This window comes from Syngnathus acus, chromosome 17 (assembly GCF_901709675.1).
Source record: "Syngnathus acus chromosome 17, fSynAcu1.2, whole genome shotgun sequence".
Classification (NCBI taxonomy): Eukaryota; Metazoa; Chordata; class Actinopteri; order Syngnathiformes; family Syngnathidae; genus Syngnathus; species Syngnathus acus.
The window spans coordinates 3,465,347-3,487,857 of record NC_051102.1 but is presented as its reverse complement, the minus strand read 5'-3'; the positions used below and the strand labels follow the sequence as shown (position 1 = coordinate 3,487,857).

Genomic DNA, 22,511 nt, shown 5'->3' with positions numbered 1-22,511 from the left:
GCTATGATAACTGTTCAGAGCTTCAAATATAAAAAAAAAATATTATAGTTTTAGTCAGTGGGAAAAAAAAGTCCACACTGGTGATGGCTGTGCCAAAAAAGAAATGCACCATCCGGGACTTTTATCGACGCGTGTTTATTTCAGCAAGACAATACTAAATCACATTTTGCACGTGTTACAGCATTCCCATTGAAAATGTGTGTTGCATTATTAAACAAAATCCGATAACAGAGTTGAACATCTGAAGCTGTACATCAAGCAAGAATGGGAAAGAATTCCTCCTACAAAGCTTCAACAACGAGTGTCCCCAGTTGCCAAACGTTTATTGAATGTTGTAAAAAGAGATGATGGTGATGCAACGCAGTGGTAAATATAACTTGGAATTTTATGGAGCATGCTGCTGCCATAAAATTCCAAGTTAATGATTATTTGCCAAAACAATCATGTTTCTCAGTTTGAACATCAAATATCTTGCCTTTGGAGTTTATTCAATTAAATATGTCAAACATGAATTTCAAATCATTGTATTCTGGTTTTATATTTGACACCATTATAATTGGGTTGTTGGAATACAGTAACACTAATTACAAAATACACACACTCACTCAGAGAACGTTTTTATGGACTGGGGGAATAGGCCTATAAGGCATAAGGTGGAAATATTTGAATCACATCGATTCTGGTAGTCACATTTCCTTTACTACACATGTTAAAAAAAACAAGTAAATTGACACAACTTGTCAAATCTGATATTTCAAAGATAAGAATTTGCAAAGTACTGCATGTTGTCATTTGTAAGGTGACAAGTTAACACTAAGTGCCGGTGAACTGAAATAAATAAATAATTTACAAAGTACAACGCTTTTTATAAGGATAACTTTTAGGTTTTCAATTATCTGTAAGCATGCCCCGCCCCCCCAAAAAAAAAAAAACAAGTAATATGTATATTTTTAAATACTACTTTTATATGTGAGTAAAGGGCTTTTTCAGTAAGCTTCATCATACCAAACATCTTAGTAATTTATTAATAAATCTGTTGCACCGTGCATATTACTTTTTGGAATAGGTTTTGCACAATATGAAATAACTTTTCAAAGTTGCACTGGAATATGGCACTGAAAGTTCAGAGAAACATCATTCCCTTTTTATATTAAGCAATGACGTGGTTGAACTCTCTGGCCACCACTTTGAAGTACTTTAGCTATTCCAACATGTCTCAACATCTAAATGTGAAGTGGAAACTTGCACCCCAATTTACTTTTAGTCAAATAAATTATTTTTTATTATTTCCTTAATATCCACTAACTGTATGCATACTGGACAAATCAAAGTAATCTAGTCAGAAAAGAGGAGCATTCCCCAAATTCTCTTGAGGACTGGCAGCCCTGTTGTAGACAGTAATGATTCTCTTCCTCCCAAAAGTCACAAATTTGATATGGGTTATCACGGAGTTTAAAAAAAATCTTGAGTGGGGAAAAAAATATTTTTCTGGCAATATAACACAGAGATTCATCATGTACAGTGTAGTACACACATTTAATATTTGAAATATTTTATATATTATATATATAAATATAATATATCTTAGGTAAATCAAGAACTAAAAGTAAAATCTTTATAGCCAACCGATGCAGTATAACGGTGACCTTAATGAAAGTTTTGAAGCCTTTCATGTCATCACCCTCCATTTCATCTAGTTTTTGATGATGTCATCCCAGCTGAGTTATCCTTTTCCAGAGCTTATCTTCATTTACAGGATCTGCCTGAAAGCCATCCCCAGGTGCAACAGCTGCCACTTTAGGCAGTCAGCCTCCAATTACGCCCAGATTGCAGGCACAAATTGAATGAAACCGGCAGCACACGTTTGCCTTTCTACTTTTATAAAAACACAGAATATACGCAATTAGCATTTCTAAATTACGCATGAATAAAAAGGGGCAGGTGAGACATTTGTCTTCCTTATGTACGTAAAGTCGTCGTTATATAGCCATTTCCCAATTAATACAATTACAATCTCTATAAACAGCCTTGATATGTAGTAATTAAAATAGGTTTTGATGATTTCAAGTTGCAACAAACTGAAAATGGAAGGCATTGCAGCTACCTTTCCTTCCCTGTTGGAGATAATGTTTTGAATTATATATCCAGTCTGTTGTAGTATGGTGGAAGATATATACCGTATTTTCCGCACTATAAGGCGCACCGGATTAGAAAGCGCACCTTCAATGAATGGCCCATTTTAAAACTTTGTCCATATATAAGGTGCACCGGATTATGAAGTGCATATAATAAATAACTCAACGTTGCTCAAACGTTAATGCAATCACAATATAGTAAGACTCAAAATAGTGAAAACAATAACAATATATCAATAACTCAACGTTGCTTAAACGTTAATATCACACAACACACAAAATAAACACGTAAAGCTTACTTTAATAAATTAGTCCTCATCCACAAATCCATATTGGTCCATATATACGGCGCACCGGATTATAAGGCGTACTGTCGGCTTTTGAGAAAATTGGAGGTTTTTACGTGCGCCTTATAGTGCGGAAAATACGGTATATATAAGTAATAAGATTGTTTTATATTTGAACATGAAAATAATTAAATACTACATGTATATAAAAGCAGAATGATTTCAGGAGCAATTGAGTAATCTCCTTGTCTCAGTCCTCGATCCATGCACTTTTTATTGATCTGCCAATCAGACAAATCAGACAACTTGGAAAAGTGTTTCGCTTATCCAACTCCTCTTATGGGGATTTATTTGTGTTTAGCAGTGGCACAGTGCTGATTTCCTTAAGCCCCAAAAGCACTGTTGGAATTTATCTCCATTTAAAAAGAGGATTAAAAGGCATGGTGTTTCAAGAGGCTTTCTGAGTGCTGATTTAAGGTGTCTAACTTACGCTACAGACCATACACTTCATACACTGTCCAGCTTTTAAACAATCACATACAATGGGGATTTGTTTTCATTTTACATACACAGTGTACTATGTATACAGCGGTGACATGAGAAATGAGTTGAATTTTTTTCATGACAATGCTCCTATCTCCAAACACAAATAAAATGAATAGTAATCCAACTAATTCTTTCCAGCCCTCAAAAGTTGGTTATCTCTTTTTTTTCCTAAGGACAAGTTGCATTCAACATAGTATACTATAAAAACAGTATAAACATTTGCTCCCCACGTTACTTGCAAAATACAAGCACAAAACTGTACTTCACCTAATGTATTGTCCGCCCTTGTTCTTCTGTGGTGTCCTTGGCCTGGGACTAGGGATTTGGAACCATATTGTATTTGTCTCATATGCCAGTAGAGAGGAAGAAATGAAAACAAATCTAAAGGATTTTTTTTTTTTCACTGCCTCTCTCATAGTGCCCCCCAGGATTGAGTCCTATGAAGGATGGGAGTGGGTGCTATGACCACCACATTGGCATTGATTGCTCTGATGGGTTCAATGGAGGGTGTGAGCAACTGTGTCTCCAGCAACTGGCTCCTCTGGAAGATGATCCCACTCTCTATAACATCCAGATGTTCTGTGGGTAAGTTAATCGTTCAACAGTTTAATGCTGATAATTGTAATCTTCACATATACACACAGGTCAACATATGGTAAATACACTCACACACACGTGCGTGCAAACGTGTGTGTGGGTGTGTGCTTGTGGGTGTGTACTCACAGGAGGAGCTGCAACAATCATCATCACCATTATTATTATTGTTATTATTATTAGCAGCGGTGCCGCGCCCGGGAATCATTTGGTGATCTAACCCCCCAATTCCAACCCTTAATGCTGAGTGCCAAGCAGGGAGGCAGCGGGTCCCATTTTTATAGTCTTTGGTATGACCCGGCCGGGGTTTGAACCCACAACCTTCCAGTCTCAGGGCGGAACTATAACTGTTTTCTAGCTGTATTGAAGACTACAAGCGAGGGCCAGATGGAAGATCATGCCTGCCATTATCTGATGCCTGCTCAGAAGGGATAGACTGTGGGGAAGCTACAGACATTCCAGCTAACCAAACTGTGTTTGGAGATCTTTTTTATGGCTACAACAATCACACCAAAGAGAGCACCTCTGGACAAATTCTGAAGGCCACGTTCAGGTAAGATTTTTGTGAAGAGCACAACCACTACTAGTACTACTCATACTACTACTACTGCACCCGCGAAAAACGAAATTCAGTGAAGTAGAAATGGTATATACACTACCGTTCAAAAGTTTGGGGTCACAAAATTGTTTGGGTGACCCCAAACTTTTGAACGGTAGTGTAAATATTATTATAATAAAATATTATGAATTAAATATTGTAAATTATATCTTATATTTGTATAAGATTATATATAATCTATGAATATAAGTATACATATATATTATAAGATTTTTTACACAGAAGATTATATATATAATCTATAAATAATTATCTAAATAAATATATACACTCCCGTTCAAAAGTTTGGGGTCACCCAAACAATTTTGTGACCCCAAACCTTTGAACGGTAGTGTACATTATTTTGAAATTTAAACACCACTGTGTTGAAAGGTTCTAGTCTGTAGGTCGGCGATCAAACTTTTTTTGCAGCGGGCCATTTTCTAGATACGACTGTCCTCGGAGGGCCGTTATGACAGTGCAAACAGAAATGTTTAATTGTCATATTATGTTGTCACATATTGCACAAAAATATGATAGACTACTAGCTTTGTCATCACATGTCAAGCATAGCAGTTTTCAATTATTGTTCAAGTTAATGTAAAAATTGTAAAAAAAAACTTCTCAATATTTATTACACAAGACAAATATTTTGGTAGAGATTTTAGCCAGGATCATTAAAACGGACAGACATGATTTGTTTTACGGGCCACATAGAATGATTTGGCGGGCCAGATCTGGCCCCTGGGCCTTGACTTTGAGACCCATGCTGTAGGCCCTGTCAAAATAATTTTTGTCACGGGCCGCATCGTAGTCATAGTTTACTTCGGAGGGCCAAAACAGTTAAAATATTTAAAAAAAAGAATGTAAATAAAAATTGCTAGCAATAACCCGATGTGGCGGGCCGTATCTGGCCCCCGGGCCTTGAGTTTGACACCTATGCTGTAGGGACTGTTAATAAATTCAAGTATAAAAATACAAATAGATGGTACACCCGCTGCATCAAATCGGGCTAATCATACGAACTTTTGAGAAGAAAAGTCAGTGTAAGAATAATTCAAAATACTTTGTCGGAACCCACTGCAAGTAATTACACAAGAGTCTTAATGACACCTGAGTCAGAGCTCTAAACCTAATCAGTCTCAAGTACTCGCAAGTTAAAGATTAATTATAGTTGATTGAGGGGAAAAAAAAACTGCTCTTGTAAGTAATGACCTTGTGAAATAACAAATATTTTTTGTACATATATTAACTTCATTCGGCGGTTAAAAAATATAGACCTGTAGTTTTTCTCTCACAAAAGTGAATACACTGAAAATCAAAAGACCCCATCATTACATCTTTGGGGTTTATATTAAGTCAAGCAAGGGTATGGTGTTGTCACTCTTTAGATGATGTACTATGTTTACTATGTGAGTCATTTTGGGGGAGCTCATTATTATTATCTGCATGCTGCAATCACTTACACAGGAGACCAAAAAGTCAGCAAAGTCATTGGCTACCAAAGTCATGGGCTGTTTACACTCTTTACCACAAATCAGCTCACAGAGTTGAGGAAGGAGAGAGTGAGTGAACGCAAGAGTGAGCGACCCAAAGAAAAACAGAGGCAGAAACCTTTAACTGGGTATTTATTGATCAAATTGTTCAATTACATAAAGTATAAAATATAGTCTACCAGCACTCTATAAAAACAACACTGTGATTCGGGAAGGAAGAAGAGCAGCATAAAAGTAAATGACTTTGAAGTTATAAGTAATGTCAAAATATTTAACCTAGCACAGGGACCCAATGGCTTATTTCAACCACTTCCCTTAGAAACTGAGAGAAAAAAAACAGTGGGAGCTACAAAACCCTTTAGACAAGTTAGAAGAACACTGCTTGTGTTGTTTGGTCATCTTTGTAGGGAAAAACACACAGTGTGTTGCTTTTATGAAATCAATTAAAGACTGCAGGGAACTTGAACAAAAATATTTAGAACTCTAAAAAATACGCTTCATTGAAGGATACTTTGAAAAGAAATAAGTCAATGTCTCTTTGGGTCTCATATTCATGAAATTAAAACCAAGTTTAAGTGATTAAATGCAACGAACCAAAAATGTTGTCTACTTCAGTGTTCCTTTATCATTTTATCATGTGTGGGGTGTGCAGTCAGCTATCAAATTGAATTAAAAGTGATTATTTCACTGACTGATATTAAAATATGATTTTGTTTTTTGAAATATAGCTTACAGCATCACTACATCAGTGCTGTAGACGTCACTTTCAGTTTCACATACAAATATAAACTTTCATCTGTTTGGCGTGAGTGGTGTCTCTTTTTAATAATTCATGTAGCATGTAGCATTTAATATTGTTTTTTTCAGAAAATTTTTATTTCTTGAATTTCTCTATGGGTTTCCGACCAGTGGTTGATTTACATTTCACTTTTTTTTTTCTCTGTCATGTTTTTTTACCGAGATTGCAGGATAATTTGAGTTGCATATTGTTTTTTTCAGAACGTTTTTATTTCTTGAATTTATCTATGGGTTTCCTACCAGTGGTTGATTTACATTTCACATTTTTTTGTCTCTGTCATGTTTTTTTACCGAGATTGCAGGATAATTTGAGTTGCAAATGAGCAGGACACACTTGTTCAAGATATTTCGGTTGGTCACCTGTGATTTGAATTGAATGAGCGGTTTTCTCGTTAATATTGAAAAATAACAAATTTTGTTCTGTATGGCTTACTGTTCTTTCGTTTATAATAGAAAACCTCTGATTGGTTAGTTCCTGATGTGTGGGCATCTCTTGACCGCAATATCCCTTTGTTGTGTTGGTCTAGTGGACATTTAGCGGGCCGGAGGTCAATGTTTGACCTGACACAGTGCACTCTGAGGCGGACACAATTCTGCCGACGGCCCGCTGGAAGGAAATTTTTCCTTTTTTTTTTCTACATTTACATTTATGGTGATACTGCCCTGCAAGCGCTCCGACCAGTACAAAACCACAGTTCTAGCAGGATCTCATGTGTATCGTATTTTTTTTTATAGTTAATGTACATGTTGCATTCTGACATCTTTACAGCCTAAGCTACTGTCCTAAAGCTCTTTTCAAACTCTCCAAAATGAGTCATTTCTTTTCCATTCAACTCAATCGGAATGAAAGGGAGTAAATATGAGAGTCGTACTGTACATGTGAAAAGCGTAAACAATAGTGAGACACTGATACCAGGCTTTGCTCAATCAATAGATGGACTAATTAGTCCTCCTGGACAAACTCTTTGTAAATTTCCATGTCCGTTTGTTCTTTTACAACCAAGCAAACCTGCTCCACTGTTTGTGGAGCATCAACCACAACTACATGTCTCATTGATGAAAACCCCGATGGTCTAAAGCGACATGTATAACTCCAGCAAAACTGATAACTTTTAATAAGAAACACAAAATAGTATACTGACAGTTATTTTGTTTTTCAGTTTTTCAGACAAGTCTGCTGTCACACACTTGAATTTTAATTCACACCATTCAGTAACTCTGCATTCACTTGCCAACTCAAATTCTCATCAGGCAGCGCAAGAGAGCGCGAGAAAGCGAGAGAACGAGCCACGGAGAGAGAGAATAAGGGTTGAAAAAGTAAAGTTGATATCAAGTACATCTAAATCTCAAATGCACTGATCTTATTTGAAAGTGCTTGAGGATGGCACGTTAAAACATACTTTGAAGACTGCCAAATGCTTCCTTTGTGATGAAAGAGGAAGGCAGACTTATTGAGAGGAATTCTAATGGAAGGGCTAATTTATAAGACATGACAGTGAATGAATTAAATCCACCCAGGATTCATTGTGCTAAAAATGTACTGGAGCAGCTGAATTTTTAAAAGTGACATTATTACATATTGTCTATCCAAAATACAATCGAATACAACTTTATTTATATAGTAGCACATTTAACAACAGCAGTAACAAAGTGCTTCACATATAGCAATGGGACAAAGACAATGAAAACACATTAATGTACAGTAGCGGAACAATAACAGTCAGAAGCCAGTTAAAAGCCAAAGAAAAAAAATGGGGCTGATGGGTATATCCATCCAGTCATATTGAATTTTCATTTAGGCTGGGAATAAGCAAAATTGTTCTCAAAAACCTTACAGTAGATTGTAGGCTATTCATAAGAACAGAATGACAGCAAAGGTGCATGCCATTTCATTATTGTAAATTGTTCATGAGAATTGCATCCACAGATTATATAGTAACAAATTATATTATAATAATTATTAATAATAATAAAAATTTGCTGTTTCATAAGTATGCAAAAAAAAAATAGAAGTATGTCCTGCCTTGCGTCTTCAATTCAGGCCAATGGTTACAAATATTTAACAGCATTGTGTCCTTATTGAAATGAGCTGTTAGCCCTTGAGATAAATTGTTTAAGAAATTTGACAGATGGAAGGATAGCAAGAAAACCTCTCTGTGATGTTTGCTGGCATCTTTTCAAAGGCCAATCCCCCTGTGTTCTGGAGTTGCACAAAACATCTGTCTCCATCATTCAATGATGATCAAACGATGATATCTATATTTTACATTATGATATAACTTTTCAAAAAGTAGTAGAGTCGTGGATCTAAAGTTAAAGTCCCAATGATCGTCACACACACATCTGGGTGTGGTGGAATTTGTCCTCTGCATTTAACCCATCCCCGTGTGATTTTGATCCATCACCTGGGGGAGAGGCGAGCAGTGAGCAGCAGCGGTGCCGCGCTCGGGAATCATTTGGTGATCTAACCCCCCAATTCCAACCCTTAATGCTGAGTGCCAAGCAGGGAGGCAATGGGTCCCATTTTTATAGTCTTTGGTATGACCCGGCCGTTTTCATGTCATCTTTTTTGTATGTTGCTATGAAAAAGCATTGAACCAATCTTTCACTTTTGAATTCATGTATGCTAGGCAATATTACACAAGTCCACATTTTTGTGAACAGTATCGTCAAGTAAAGTAGATTTTTACGTTTACGCAAATGGATTTTGTAGCAACGATGGATTTGCTGTGTCCCCTACCAAGTGTTTCCATTCGACTGTCAAGAGCAGCAAGAAAATGAAAGTGGAAAAAAAACAAAAAAAAAACACCAATTGGTGTGAGCATGTGCCTTTTGGTACAGCAAACACGTATCGTCGGGGCAATTTGGCCCATCAGGAAATCAAATCTATGATTCAGGTGGAACAGTGTGCTTTTCATTATGGCCATGGAGTTGTGGACCTGCTCTACAGGCGTCTCGGAGGCTGCATGAGAGTTTGCACAATCACTCTACATGTGTTTTGTGCACTCTAAGAAGGCGTTGAGCAGTGTCCCTTGGCCTGTGCTGTTTTTCCTTCATGAGTCTGATGTATCTGAGTCTGACCTGTGATAAAGGCTATTCTGTCCCTGTCCCGTAGTCGTTTCTCAAATGATTTCCATAGCAACCAATAAAAAGAAATACACCATAATATGACCCCAGCATGAAATTGAGTAGGCGGGGTACACCCTGAAGTGGTCACACACACACTTCAGGGTGTAGTTTTTTGAAACTCCAATTTGGATCCCTACACTCTTGCTTGGATATCTGCCGCTGTAATCTCTACTGGTTTTTGTTCTGGGATATTTCTGTGCTTTTTTTTGTTACTCCGCCAGCCATTGGGCATTGATTTTGTGTCACAGTTTCTTCTTCCAGTTGCTCTTCTAGCATTGCTGTCTCAGTTGTAGATGGGTCTGTTTTGGTCTAGCCACTGAGAGTGGACCTTAGCTCGGTTGCTGGAGAACATTGGGTTTATTCTCCTGGCCTCTACCAAGCGAGTTGCCAAGGCTGTGAAGATTTGCTTAGCAGTCTCAAGTGCCTCACTTGTGGGCATCTTGTATTTTTTGTGAAGTTCTTTTAGAAGCTCCACACATTTGATTTGCGCTGTTAGGAGCTTATCTTCTGTCTGGGTTGCCCTTACTTTTGCCTCTAGCCTTCTCTTCCATGGAGGTGGCCCATGCTCCTTTCGGTTCTCATCGCCAAGCATCTCTAAGATACTGTTGCATAGATCAGCTGATTGGTCTCTGACATCATTCAGTAGTGATTCTGATGGCAATTCTTTCTCTAGCCTTGGCAAAGAGGAGGTAGTTGAGTCCCTCAAAGGGACTTAATGACCTTCTCTCTCAGGTCAATCGCTCTTGTATTGAGCTGTTCTGCTTTGTGCCTCATCCATCTCCAAGTGGGATAGCAACTTCCTATTGCTGATGTTCAAACACTGAGCCCGTAGTTGTTACTTGTTCAATGTGGATGTGGGGTACTAAAGAGTCCATGCCTCCCACATTCTGTGAAAGTATTCTCTCTCTCACTGGGGTTACTACAGTAGTTGCACTCCATTCGTACTAAGCTTGTTTTCCACCCTGCTCCATAAATGCCTCACTCCAGCAGGAACATGGCTTAATTTGTGCTACATCGCCGCGAGCTCGCGTGACATCACTACCAGCTGTTTCCACATCAGGATACATTGTGGCTGGTCACAATTTCACAAAAGGACCGATCCCACAGGAGGAAAGAAAATCTCACTTTCACGTTGATGCCAAGCAACCTATACACAGCCTATCAGCCATTCTGAGGCTGACTGAGCACTGCAGCGCAAACAATTTGCTGTCAATGTAAACTATATTCATTTAGTTTCCCTTCAAAAGACCCGCCTCCCTGAACAAAAAAATTGAAATATGTACTGCTGTGTGGACATTTCATTGACCCATTAAGCACCTTCATCTTTTGTTCAGAATCATCTACTTATTATAGGTAACTGACAAATTCCTCTGTACATATTTGTCCCAATAATCAGATATCCTATTTAGTGCTAATTTATAATTTAATTTAATGGCTCAGTATTACTGGGTTTTCTTTTTTCCAATGTCATTATTCTATGCCTTGGTCTATACCCACTCATATTGTGATGCAGTATATAGTATGCTCTAAAAATGACGTCCTCTCCCCTCCCACTCCCTTTCCAGACAGAAAAATTTTGCTCGAGGTATTGAGCAGCAGCTACCAGATGGCATGGTGGTAGCATCTGTACCAACAGAAGTTCAGTGTCACGAGGAACTTTTAGACCCTGTGCCCGACCCAGAATACCTCACAGGTAAGATTTTTCTTACTAAGCAAGAAATTATATGTGGTCATTTATAGAAGAAGGTAATTCTATTAGAATTGTCTCACAATTAGATATTTACTTTACCCTTTTGATTTCTGAATTACTACATACATACCTACATATCATATTTTTTTTTCTTTTGTCTTCATCCCTCCAAAGAAGAGTAAGGAAAAGAAGCGAGACTAAGGTTTAGGGTTAAGAGGAAGCAATGGGATTGGGCCCAAGTCTGCCTAGTTGCTCAACTCTCGATGTTCTCTGTGCCAGCTCAGTGGCCTAGTGGTAGAGTGTCCGCCCTGAGACTGGAAGGTTGTGGGTTCAAACCCCGGCCGGGTCATACCAAAGACTATAAAAATGGGACCCATTGCCTCCCTGCTTGGCATTCAGCATTAAGGGTTGGAATTGGGGGGTTAGATCACCAACTGATTCCCGAGCGCGGCACCGCTGCTGCTCACTGCTCCCCTCTCCCCCAAGGGATGGATTAAAATCACATGGGGATGGGTTAAATGCAGAGGACAAATTTCACCACACCCAGATGTGTGTGTGACGATCATTGGGACTTTAACTTTAACTTTTTAACTTTTATTGTAGCCTAAGCGAAACAAAGACAAGTACAAGGACTAGCCTACAGACAGAAAAATAAAACATAAATCATGACTGTGTACAATCTTTTAGACATTTGCCTTTGGAGGCACCACTGTCTTACAAGATAGTGTACAAGTAATAGTTATCATCACTTTTGATATGGTACTCTTGACCTCAAGATGACCTCAGTGTATTGAAAGCTGGAAAGCTGCAGAGTACGTTATGAGTTTATCTCATGGGATAATGTCCAATCCAATAACCAGCCCCAAGCTACTCTAAGTCCCCCAACCCACCCATCAGAACATGAAGCTAAACAATATTGCCATTTAAATTGGCAGTTTTGTTTAGAGGAAGAAAAGAGCCAGAAAATATCACAATATCTTAAACCTACTCTATGCTTCAGCTACAGTTGGCTTTATTAGACTACCGTAGAGAAATGTCCACTATTTAGTAGGGTATCGATCGCCAAATTAAATGCTAAAGAAACAAACATGCAATGGTCTGCTCTAACCACGCAATTCTGATAAGTAATTAAAATTAGAATTACAGTAAAAAAAATATTTATAAAAGTTGCGGAAAAAGAAGGCACTAGCCCCAAGCTCTTTTATAGTTTGGTTTCTAAATAAGCGACATGCTTTTCCACCACCTTGTCAGAAATGATCCAAGTATCACATGAAAGCTGACAAGCGTTCACTCTATGAATGCGCCCAGTGGTGCCTCGGGCATAGCACATGTATTAGTTGAGTTCATAGCCTGGCCATTTTAACACAACACATTGTAAGACAATTGTTATGACAATGATTAGTAAGGGATTTTTACTGATGGAAAGAGACAGTGTTAATGTTTGCAAACAAACTTTCCTGTATGGAGTCTAGAATGCATAAGCAATGGTTTCCTAGTAGTGAGTAGTGATAAGAAATCAATCTTCTGTTTATAGTTATCAGGAGTTTGATATTTCATATTAAAATCAGCATAATTAATGGCCTTAACACCTTATTACAACTTTGTTCATCAAAGTCTAATAAAATAATGGTCACAGATGAGACTGGATTGGGTCATATAATTAAATTGATTTTTCAATTTTTTTTAATTAATATTCATTCTATTTTTATTGCTGTAATCTGCACTTTGAGATTTCACCTTAAATGTAAAGTTCATTATGTATAAAATGAGTAAGGTATAAGTAACAGTTCGGAAGTATTAACTTTCATAGAAATAGTAGTTAGCCAGATTGTTAAAAAAGCGATATGCTATTTGAACACACTTTTAAATAGGTGATGCCTATCGCATCTATTTTATTAAAATGAAATGGAAAATCAGTCACAAATACCATGCAAAAGGATGAAAGCCCTCCATTGTTAGATGTTACATCCCAAGCATATCGTACTGAGCCAGTCAATGTAACATACTTACAGTCTACAGTTTTATTCCACTCACTGCTCCCTGTCAACCAACATGAACTGATGAGATTTAAGTGTGCAATACCAGTTACAACAGATCCAAATCAATATTCTTTGGCCAAAAAAAAAAAAAGATACCCAATGGGCTCTATTTTTGTAGACAGTGCACATGTGCTCAGTGCAAAAACTGGCACATATTGATTTTTGCCCTAGGGCAAGTCGACTTTACAGTGTATGGGAATTTGGTAGACGGCGCCGCACCACACTGGGCATTCCATTGGACCAAGTGTGTTTTCGTTCACACGCCCCCGGCACACCTCACGAATTGGTGACTGAAAGTAAATGAGACTTGAGAATTTGATCGCGGTGCTGGTAGACCGAATCTTCAGGAATATGATAACAGTGTGGATCAAACCTTCTGAATGAGTGTCAACATCAATTCAGTGATTGCGTTTGTTTTCTCATCATCTTTATAATGTTTTTTTCAAAACAACCCACTGGGTAACAGCTCGGAGATGCAGGGAATGTGTCATGTACATGAACAATCGGAATGAAAGGAAGTCTCCAACTTCCCACTTCACAGCAAGGCTCAACCCATTGAAGTGCGCTTGCATTTCCTTGAATATACTTTGCAAGTGTCGATATCCTGCATGAACTCCAGAAAGTATCTTGTTTCTTCTGCCATGTCAAAGACATGTGCCTCTCCTGGGCTCAATTTACAGGGAATGAGAGGAGCCTCTTCCATTGGCCAGAAAAAAGGTCGGCTGTGTTCACTCCCACAATGGCGCAAATGCCCCTCTCAAACTGCGGCCCGTCTTTGAAAATACTAATTGAAAGAAAATTTAGGCCAGGCAAGAAGGATGGTATGACACTGAAGCAATCGGAAAGGCTGGATAAAATACTACAATTTGTCTCGTCCCCTTTGGGGACTAGTTCATTTAAGAGCCACAGAAAGTCAGAAGAAAAAGCAAAACCCATGCACAAATGAATCATTTGATACTAATTGACTTGATGTTTGCTGTTCTTGTTTGGCATACGAACGTCATCCATAAAAGGTGCCGTAGATGCATCGTCAACCTGTTCTGTGGAACATTAATAGTATAGAAGCATTTCGCAGATGGCCCTGACATTTGTATCTTGCTACCTTTATTGAGCCAAGGAACTCATTTTATATTAAATTTAGTTTATAAACATTGGCTATGACATATGAGATATCATCCATGAGATTTCTCTCAGCCAATTGCCTTTCTGTACCTGACCTTACCTTCTATTAACTTACCTTACACCTGTCCTCTTGTCCACCTGCCTCCCACAGTAGTCTCAAACGTCAGCAAGCTTGCGACAATCTGCTACCACTGAATTTCCGGCTGGCTGTCAAGCATTGTCACTTTGCTCGCAGTTAATTGCAAGATTCACGTTATTGTCCATCGAGCGCAGAGGTTGTGTCAAAAAGTCTAACATCTATTTAGTCACATTAAAAGCATGCCACATCTCAATCCCATGTTGATTTAGCCAGGGTTGGTTGCTGTGGTCAGTATATTTGTCACAATGTCAGCAGTCCTTGTTCCAGCTCTCCCCGGTCACCACAGGGGTGAAATCATTCATCTTCCTATTCATCTCAAGGCTTTAAAGCCATTCATCGTGAGGCCAGAGACCTCCATCAATTATTCCACAGGGGGGAAAAAAGAGTGAGGATAGGGAAGCTTTTGAAAGGCAAATACATCTTGATTTAATTGGAAAGCAAGCATGCTCTGGGCTGCTAAGCAGATTTCCCGTAAGATGGCGCTTGAGCAATAACTGATCGGTATAGAAAAGATAGACAAAGAAAAAGCATACAAAAAGGAAACAATAGTGAATAGAAGAATGGCAAAAATTACAATTAAAATTTGAGCACCACATACACAGGCAGCACAGAACAAAAGCCTTAAAGAGCAGCCAAAAAATGAAGAGGAAGAGACTTGTCTCCAGAGCAGTGATAAACAGACCATCAGCTGGGAAATTTTTACAGCAAAAGAAAAGTGATGCCAGAAACAGGTTACAGGATCTCATGCCATTTGCTTGTCTGTGAGCAACAATATCATTTCACTGCCACTACTATCTGTAAAACATACATCACATACTATATGGCTTTCAGTGTAAAATAGAGACAAGAATGCCAAAGGTGAAATATTTGTCCCTGACAGAAACCACAGCTCTCTCGCCAATCCCCTGTCATTTCTTATCAGAGCTGAGGACGATGCTTATGGCTCAGGAAAAAAAATGGCTGACACAAGCCCTTTTGTGCTGAAAGAAAGTGTGTTCGAACAGACAGGGATAAACATTTTTATCATAAGCCAAACTATGTATGTAGTTGATGCATTTTAAGGTAAAAAATAAAAACTACATTTTGAATGAACACAGTATAATAATGGAAATACACGTCATGGGTCGATTAACCAGATTTAAAGATAAAAGTCTACAAAAAAATACCAAGAGAAAAAAAATGCCTCCATGCGCTCAGTTCAACTGCGCTTTGCGCTATGCTTGCGCTGGGCATGAAATTGTAAGTTTAATTTTTCAATAAATAATCACAGTGAGAAAAGACCAATTTACATTGAAGATGCATCGATTCATAGTCAAATAATTGTAGCCCTATATTATGTGGTAAAATTACATGCACTGTCCAGGTATCAAATCCACGTCATCAGCGTGCACCACTACACTATGAGCAATCACATTTAATGATTGATCCCTTTTTTTCTAACGCAGAATTTAGTTATGTGAAGATGAAAGCAACTGGATGCAGTTAATGTGAGTTTGAACATCTACGGGATGACAGAAGATAATAGTAATGTCAAGGTTACATGACTGAAGCAAGAGAGTACCTTTGATCAAACAACTGACACACTATGGAAATTAGCAATTCTAACAAGGGCTGCATTTGTAGGTGCACTGTCAGTGGTGATCTGTCACAACAGAATTTGAGAGCAAAGGGGCGTGTGACAGGTCTCATCTTATTTCCAGAGATCTGTATCTGAATACCCCTACACCAAGTACCGTGTTTTCCGCACTATAAGGCGCACCGGATTTTAAGGCGCACCTTCAATGAATGGCCCATTTTAAAACTTTGTCCATATATAAGGCGCACCAAATTATAAGGCACATAGAATAAATAACTCAACGTTGCTCAAATGTTAAGGCAATCACAATATAGTAACACTCGAAATAGTGAAAACAATAACAATATATCAATAACTCCACGTTGCTCAAACGTTAATATCACACAACACACAAAATAAACACGGAAAGCTTACTTTAATAAATTAGTCCTCATCCACGAATCCATATTGGTCCATATATAAGGCGCACCGGATTATAAGGCACAGTCGGCTTTTGAGAAAGTTGGAGGTTTTTAGGTGCGCCTTATAGTGCGGAAAATACGGTAGTAATGGTATACATAAGAGTGTTTTAATTTCTTGTGTATGACATATGTACCAAAACAACTCAAACTTATTTTTCTGGGATTCAGCATAGGGTCCAAAAGTTCTTTTTCTGTAATGTATTAAATTGAAATTGGGGGAAGAGTTTTATTTCGCTGTATGCTTTTAACTTCCAATTGCCCCTCTGTTGATTAATAAAACAACTTGGGCCACATTGCAGTTTAGATTAATGAATACTATTGCAATCGGTGTGTTTCAATATGTAGCCCCTTGATTAAAATCAAATTGATCAGAGTCTACTCAGGAGGTCAACCTGCATATTTATTGTTCTTTTTGTAATTACAATATGCAGGATTGTCTTAATCAAGGCCGTGATCAGCAGCACTATACTAGATTCCTCTGATCTTATCCTATTGAATCTGGCTTCCCTCGGGTTTTGCACATTGCTTCTTTGCACACTCCCAATGGTATGAGCCTTCACATGTGTCAGCACAGAGATGGCACATAATCTATATTTCACAAGGCCTATGTATAATTGGTCGCACTATGGGAAGATCATTGTCATAAAGGTCCCCTGAGTTTTCTCCAAATGCTTTCAAGACACAATCCATTTAAAATAACGCACCATTCAATTATATTTTCTATAAAGGAGTAGTTAGCACCTGGGCTAAAACACTTTTCAATTTCGTGCTTGCTCCAATACTCCCAAAAATCTCGCATAGGGGTATGTTTTCATCACTGATAGTTTTCACAACACTCAATAAGTGTTTGGGAACTGAGGACACTATCTGTGGGTGGAATTGTTTCCCCAACCATCCATTATCAGAACCGCTTTTCCTCATGAGGGTTGCGGGCATGCTAAAGCCCATCCCAGCTGACTCTGGGCAGTAAGTGGAGGATACCCTGAACAAGTTGCCAGCAAATCGCAGGGCACACATTGAAACATCCATTCACACTTATTTCGACACCTACGGAAAATTTGGAGTGGTCAATTGGCAGGATTTTTGGAATGTGGGAGGAAAGGGAGGAATGTGCTCATACCTGCTCCTGCGTGTGGTGATTTCTGAACATGCATAATTCGTTCGGAATTTCTGCAGTCCTCTTCATTATCTAGAATCCGTTGTGCTGTTTGCTGTGTAAATAAGTTGTCACCTCTATTCCAATGCTCTTTCGGGCATAACTCAAATATCACGAAACTCGATTTGAAATTCAATAATTAACTACACACCCACAGTGAATTGAGAAAATTTCCAATTCATTCCTCACGATAATTAATTGGATGGATTTTCCACATTTTGCGTGTTAAATGTCAGGTAATTAGCTGACAAAATCAGACAGGATAATAATTACAGTTCGTTGTCACAGCATGGCACCAAAGGGTGAGGCTCGGAGGGATTGGAGCTTCTGCTGACATAGACGTTCATGCCTGTTAGTTTCCAGCTGGTAATGTTAGCAGGTGGCGTGATTTTAAATTTAATGAAACTTGAGCTATGAGTGAAAATGCTCAGTGGAACAGTGCTCAGTTGGAGTTGATAGAGTATATGACCTCTGTATTTGACATTAGAACATGTCTATTTATCAAACCTGGAAAAGGAGTTGCTTTTTTTTTGATACGTACATGAAGGACATCAAGACCTCATCACTTATATCAGTTTGTCCCTATGCCAACCCCCATTTTCCCTGAACTCAAACATTATGGCGATATATTGTAGTGCAGATTTTTCCATTATACCTTAAAGGCTCACTTTCACACAAATGGCGTGATTTCGTGAGTCAGTAACTAGTTTATTCACTCACTGATGACACTAAATTAGGAGAAACTGCAAGCTTATCTGAATTTGAGTAACGGAGATTGAACCTTCAACATTTTGCACTTGAACAATGCCATGCTTTTCAGAAAATAGAATTGTTGAATAAAATTTATAATAAAATTTATTAAGATATACCGTATTTTCCGCACTATAAGGCGTACCTAAAAACCTCAAATTTTCTCAAAAGCCGACAGCGCGCCTTATAATCAGGTGCGCCTTATATATGGACCAATATTGAGCCACTACAGCAGGCGTGTCCAAAGTCCGGCCCGCGGACCAAATGTATATATCTTATATATGGACAAAGTTTTAAAATTGGCCATTCATTGAAGGTGCGCCTTATATATGGACAAAGTTTTAAAATGGGCCATTCATTGAAGGTGCGCCTTATAATCTGGTGCGCCTTATAGTGTGGAAAATACGGTAGTTTGAAAGGTATATCCTCTACTGTACTGTTACTATTCTAGTAAGTCGATTGCAATTTCTTACTGACCAAAATGGAAACACATTTGTACTTTTCCTTATGCAAATTTATGGATGTTTTGATCTGTGACTTACAAAATGTCAGTTGGCCATGTACAGAATGAGTACCGGTAGTATGCAAGATTAATTTTCTTTCCTTACAGCCATTGCTGACCAGAAAGTTTTTAATGTTATAGACACAATTGGGTTTGAAATCAGGTGAAATTGGAAAAAAAAAAGTGATGTCAGCTGTCATTACACACACTGGGACATGCTTTAGTTAATTAAAGGAAAACTTGTAGACAGTTTTGAAACCAGTAGATCGGGCCTTTGGAGGCAGCCAGAGTGGCAGTGATTCATAGTTCAACCCAGAGTCCCTCTCTCCCTAAGTCCCTCATAATTAAAGTTGAAGCATATGGCCTCATGACCACACAAGCTCAGAGGTATCTGCTGAACTTTTTTTTTGGCATCTTATTTCAAATTGCTGACAAAAACGGTCCCCCTCGCCTTTCTTCAGCGCAGCAGAAAAGGAAAATGTGTCACCTTGAGTGGTTACAAGCCACATCTGCCAGCCTAATTATCAAGTATGCAAGCCACATTGTTTATGTGGGTATCAGCATAGAGCTAATGAGATTTTTGTAGATATTTTTACAAGGAAAAAGTTAATGAACACACCTGCCATACTCAATCAGATGCATATGAAAATTACATGGGCAGCAATAACCCGCCTACAGTGACCCTTATTCTAAATATGTTTTCTTGTAAAATATAGAACAAGGCTTTAGACCAGATTTATTCAATTAGCGGCCCATGTGGCCCGGAACCATCCCCCATAGTGGCCCAGTTTGTGGTCCAGCCTACCTAAATTGAATTGGATTGAAGAGATGTGGTTGGTTCGCAAGATTTCAAAAGTGCCTACGGTGTTTGATACCATGAATGCAACACTCTCGTAGCCAACATTGCTTACGGTGTTGTTTTGAAGTGTGACTAGCATCGTACGTATTTATTTATTTTTTCTAGAAAGCTGTTGGTCTTGACATCATCCTATCCTCCCATTAAGGATCTATTTAGCGTTGCCACAGCCCAATCCTTAATATTCAGAATCCAGAGATTCTAGTTTGGATGTTTTGTATCTTTACCAACAAATTTATTTGAGCAAAACTATTTATCAAAGTCTATATATTGCGATACTCTTGGATTACAGCATTTTCTTAGTGACGAGTCATCGTATGCATATTCTCCCGTATGTTCTCCTTCATGCTAAATCATTAATCACCAAACCTAATCTGGAATGAAATGGAGCACAGGCTAGACAAGCTAATGAGGTTCCATGAGTCATAAGATTACAATCTGACCCCACTCATTCTGATGAATCTAACAAGAAAAGCGCCTGAAATAACAAACACCTCTGACTTTCTCGTTAGTTTGAAGATAGCCATTGGATCTTTGGATTGATTTTTTTTTTCTTTTCTAATCACTTCTGTTTTCGAACATCCACAAGCACTGCATTGATCTGTTGTCACAGTCAATGTGTTTACACATTGGAAAGAGTCTATTTATTTAGCTAGTCCAATTAGAATTAGTGATTAGAATTTTGCTTTGTGATGTTTTTACATTACCTTAAAAGTCAAGTTTGAGAAAACACTTAGTAATGTGGGGCATTTATTTGATTTTGGAGATTCCGCCCAATGCCAATGATAAAGTGATAGGGTGATTTTTCTGAAACAGAAATCCAGTAATTTACTTCACATTGGACATTGAATAAATGACATAAAGAATCATTGCATGAATTTGCATATCAGCAATTAACAATGAGCACTTGTATCTCCTAGTATGTCTTAGGTTCACACAACTAACATAATCACTAAAAAAATAGTCGTCAGACATACCAGTGGCATGTCTGGTGTTCACTACTTTTACATCTCAGAAGTTAAGATACACCAGCATTTTCTATCCCTTTACTATAGACATGTTATCTGGATGCATATTTTAGTTTTGTTGCTTTTTGTTTGACGAATTTTAACTGATGTTTTGTTGTGTGATTTTTTTTTTTTTTGGAGTGAATCACACTTTTACTTTAAATTTGTTTAGCAAGAAAACGTTCAAAGCTTAAATTATTAAAACTACGTAAGGATTTTTTGTTGCATTTTTGTAACAGTCTTTAGAGCAACTATGTTATTGCAAAATTTAAAAATAAACTACAAAAGCACTTTTTTGTATGTTCACAATTTAACGTTATTTTTTGGTAAGAAAACTGAAGCCAGCTGATATAGAACAGAACATCCGGAAACCCTCGTGATGATGAAGCGGTTCAGTAAATGAATGAATCAGAAGAGTTGTTCGGTATCCAAATGTGACGCCACATATTAGCGAGCCAAACCAAAGGAGCCGATTCTCTAAAAAGAGCTGTAATTCCCATCACTACTGTCGTACCCCATCCAAAAGCTTCTATACAAGGCCCTCACACTGTCTACATGAAGAGCGATTATGAACTTGGGATGTTTGCAAAGTGAAGTGCAGTCAAATTAATCATTGTGTCAGACAATGAGAGCAGAACACCCCAGGGCTAAAAGGGAGACAAGGCCTTTCAGCAAGAAGAATATGCTGCAGTACAGTACTCTGTGTTTGGGGCTTCGTCATTTTAACTAAGGGAACCGGGGCCCTTGCAGCCAATAGGAAGGTTATGTTGTGGTGCGTTCTCTCTGTGCCAGGTATTCTATGTGTCATTCCAGGGAGCTACTTCCCATAAGAGGGGATAAATGGATGTTGCTGAAGGTGAGGACAATGCCAAAATCTCACACTGAGTGGCTTCTTCATCAATTTCTTTGGTCATGTTGGACTCTATCCAAATGTTGCATTTTCATAGCATCAATATAGTCGACGTGTTACTGGCCAACATGGATGGACCTTATGTCACACTTAATTTCCAAGTCATGTTCTTTTTAATGCACGCTCATGCAGAATGTCTTCATTTCTGCCACTTGTTTTTGTTTGATGTACCGTATTTTCCGGACTATTAGGCGCACCTAAAAACCTAGAATTTTCTCAAAAGCTGACAGTGCACCTTATAGTCCGATGCGACTTATATATGGACCAAATTCCTAAATTTAAACTGGCCCGAAGCATTGTGTCATGAAATAGAATAGAATAGAATAGATCTTTATTTGTCATTGTCACATGTACAATCATAAGTGGCCCGCTGAAGACTATGAATCATGAATCAAAAAGACTATGGATCATTATTTTGTGATTATAAAGTAATTTGTTGCATCTGAAGTTGAAATAAAAAAGATAAAATGGAGAATGATTTGATTTGGATTAAAAATCTGACATGATGCATTAATGGTGCGCCTTATAGTCCGGTGCGCCTTATATAAGGACAAAGTTTTAAAATGGGCCATTCATTGAAGGTGCGCCTTATAGTCCGGTGCGCTTTATAGTCCGGAAAATACGGTACTTCTTTAATCCTTTGACACATGAGGTATGTCTACTCTTTTCAGCTCCTCTTTATGTTTTCCACACATTTAGATGCAGCATATAGGTGATTTT

General features: G+C 38.1%; 1 protein-coding gene across 6 annotated transcripts in view; it reads left to right on the top strand.

The window, feature by feature from the left end:
- Positions 1-22,511, top strand: part of astn1 (astrotactin 1) — a 140,264-nt gene that overhangs the window by 62,979 nt on the left and 54,774 nt on the right. For all 6 annotated transcript variants that reach the window (XM_037277147.1, XM_037277148.1, XM_037277145.1 and 3 more), the window contains 3 exons: positions 3,387-3,553; positions 3,921-4,115; positions 11,149-11,276. In XM_037277147.1, coding sequence (XP_037133042.1) covers positions 3,387-3,553; positions 3,921-4,115; positions 11,149-11,276 — 490 coding nt within the window. The remainder of the gene's footprint in view (positions 1-3,386; positions 3,554-3,920; positions 4,116-11,148; positions 11,277-22,511) is intronic.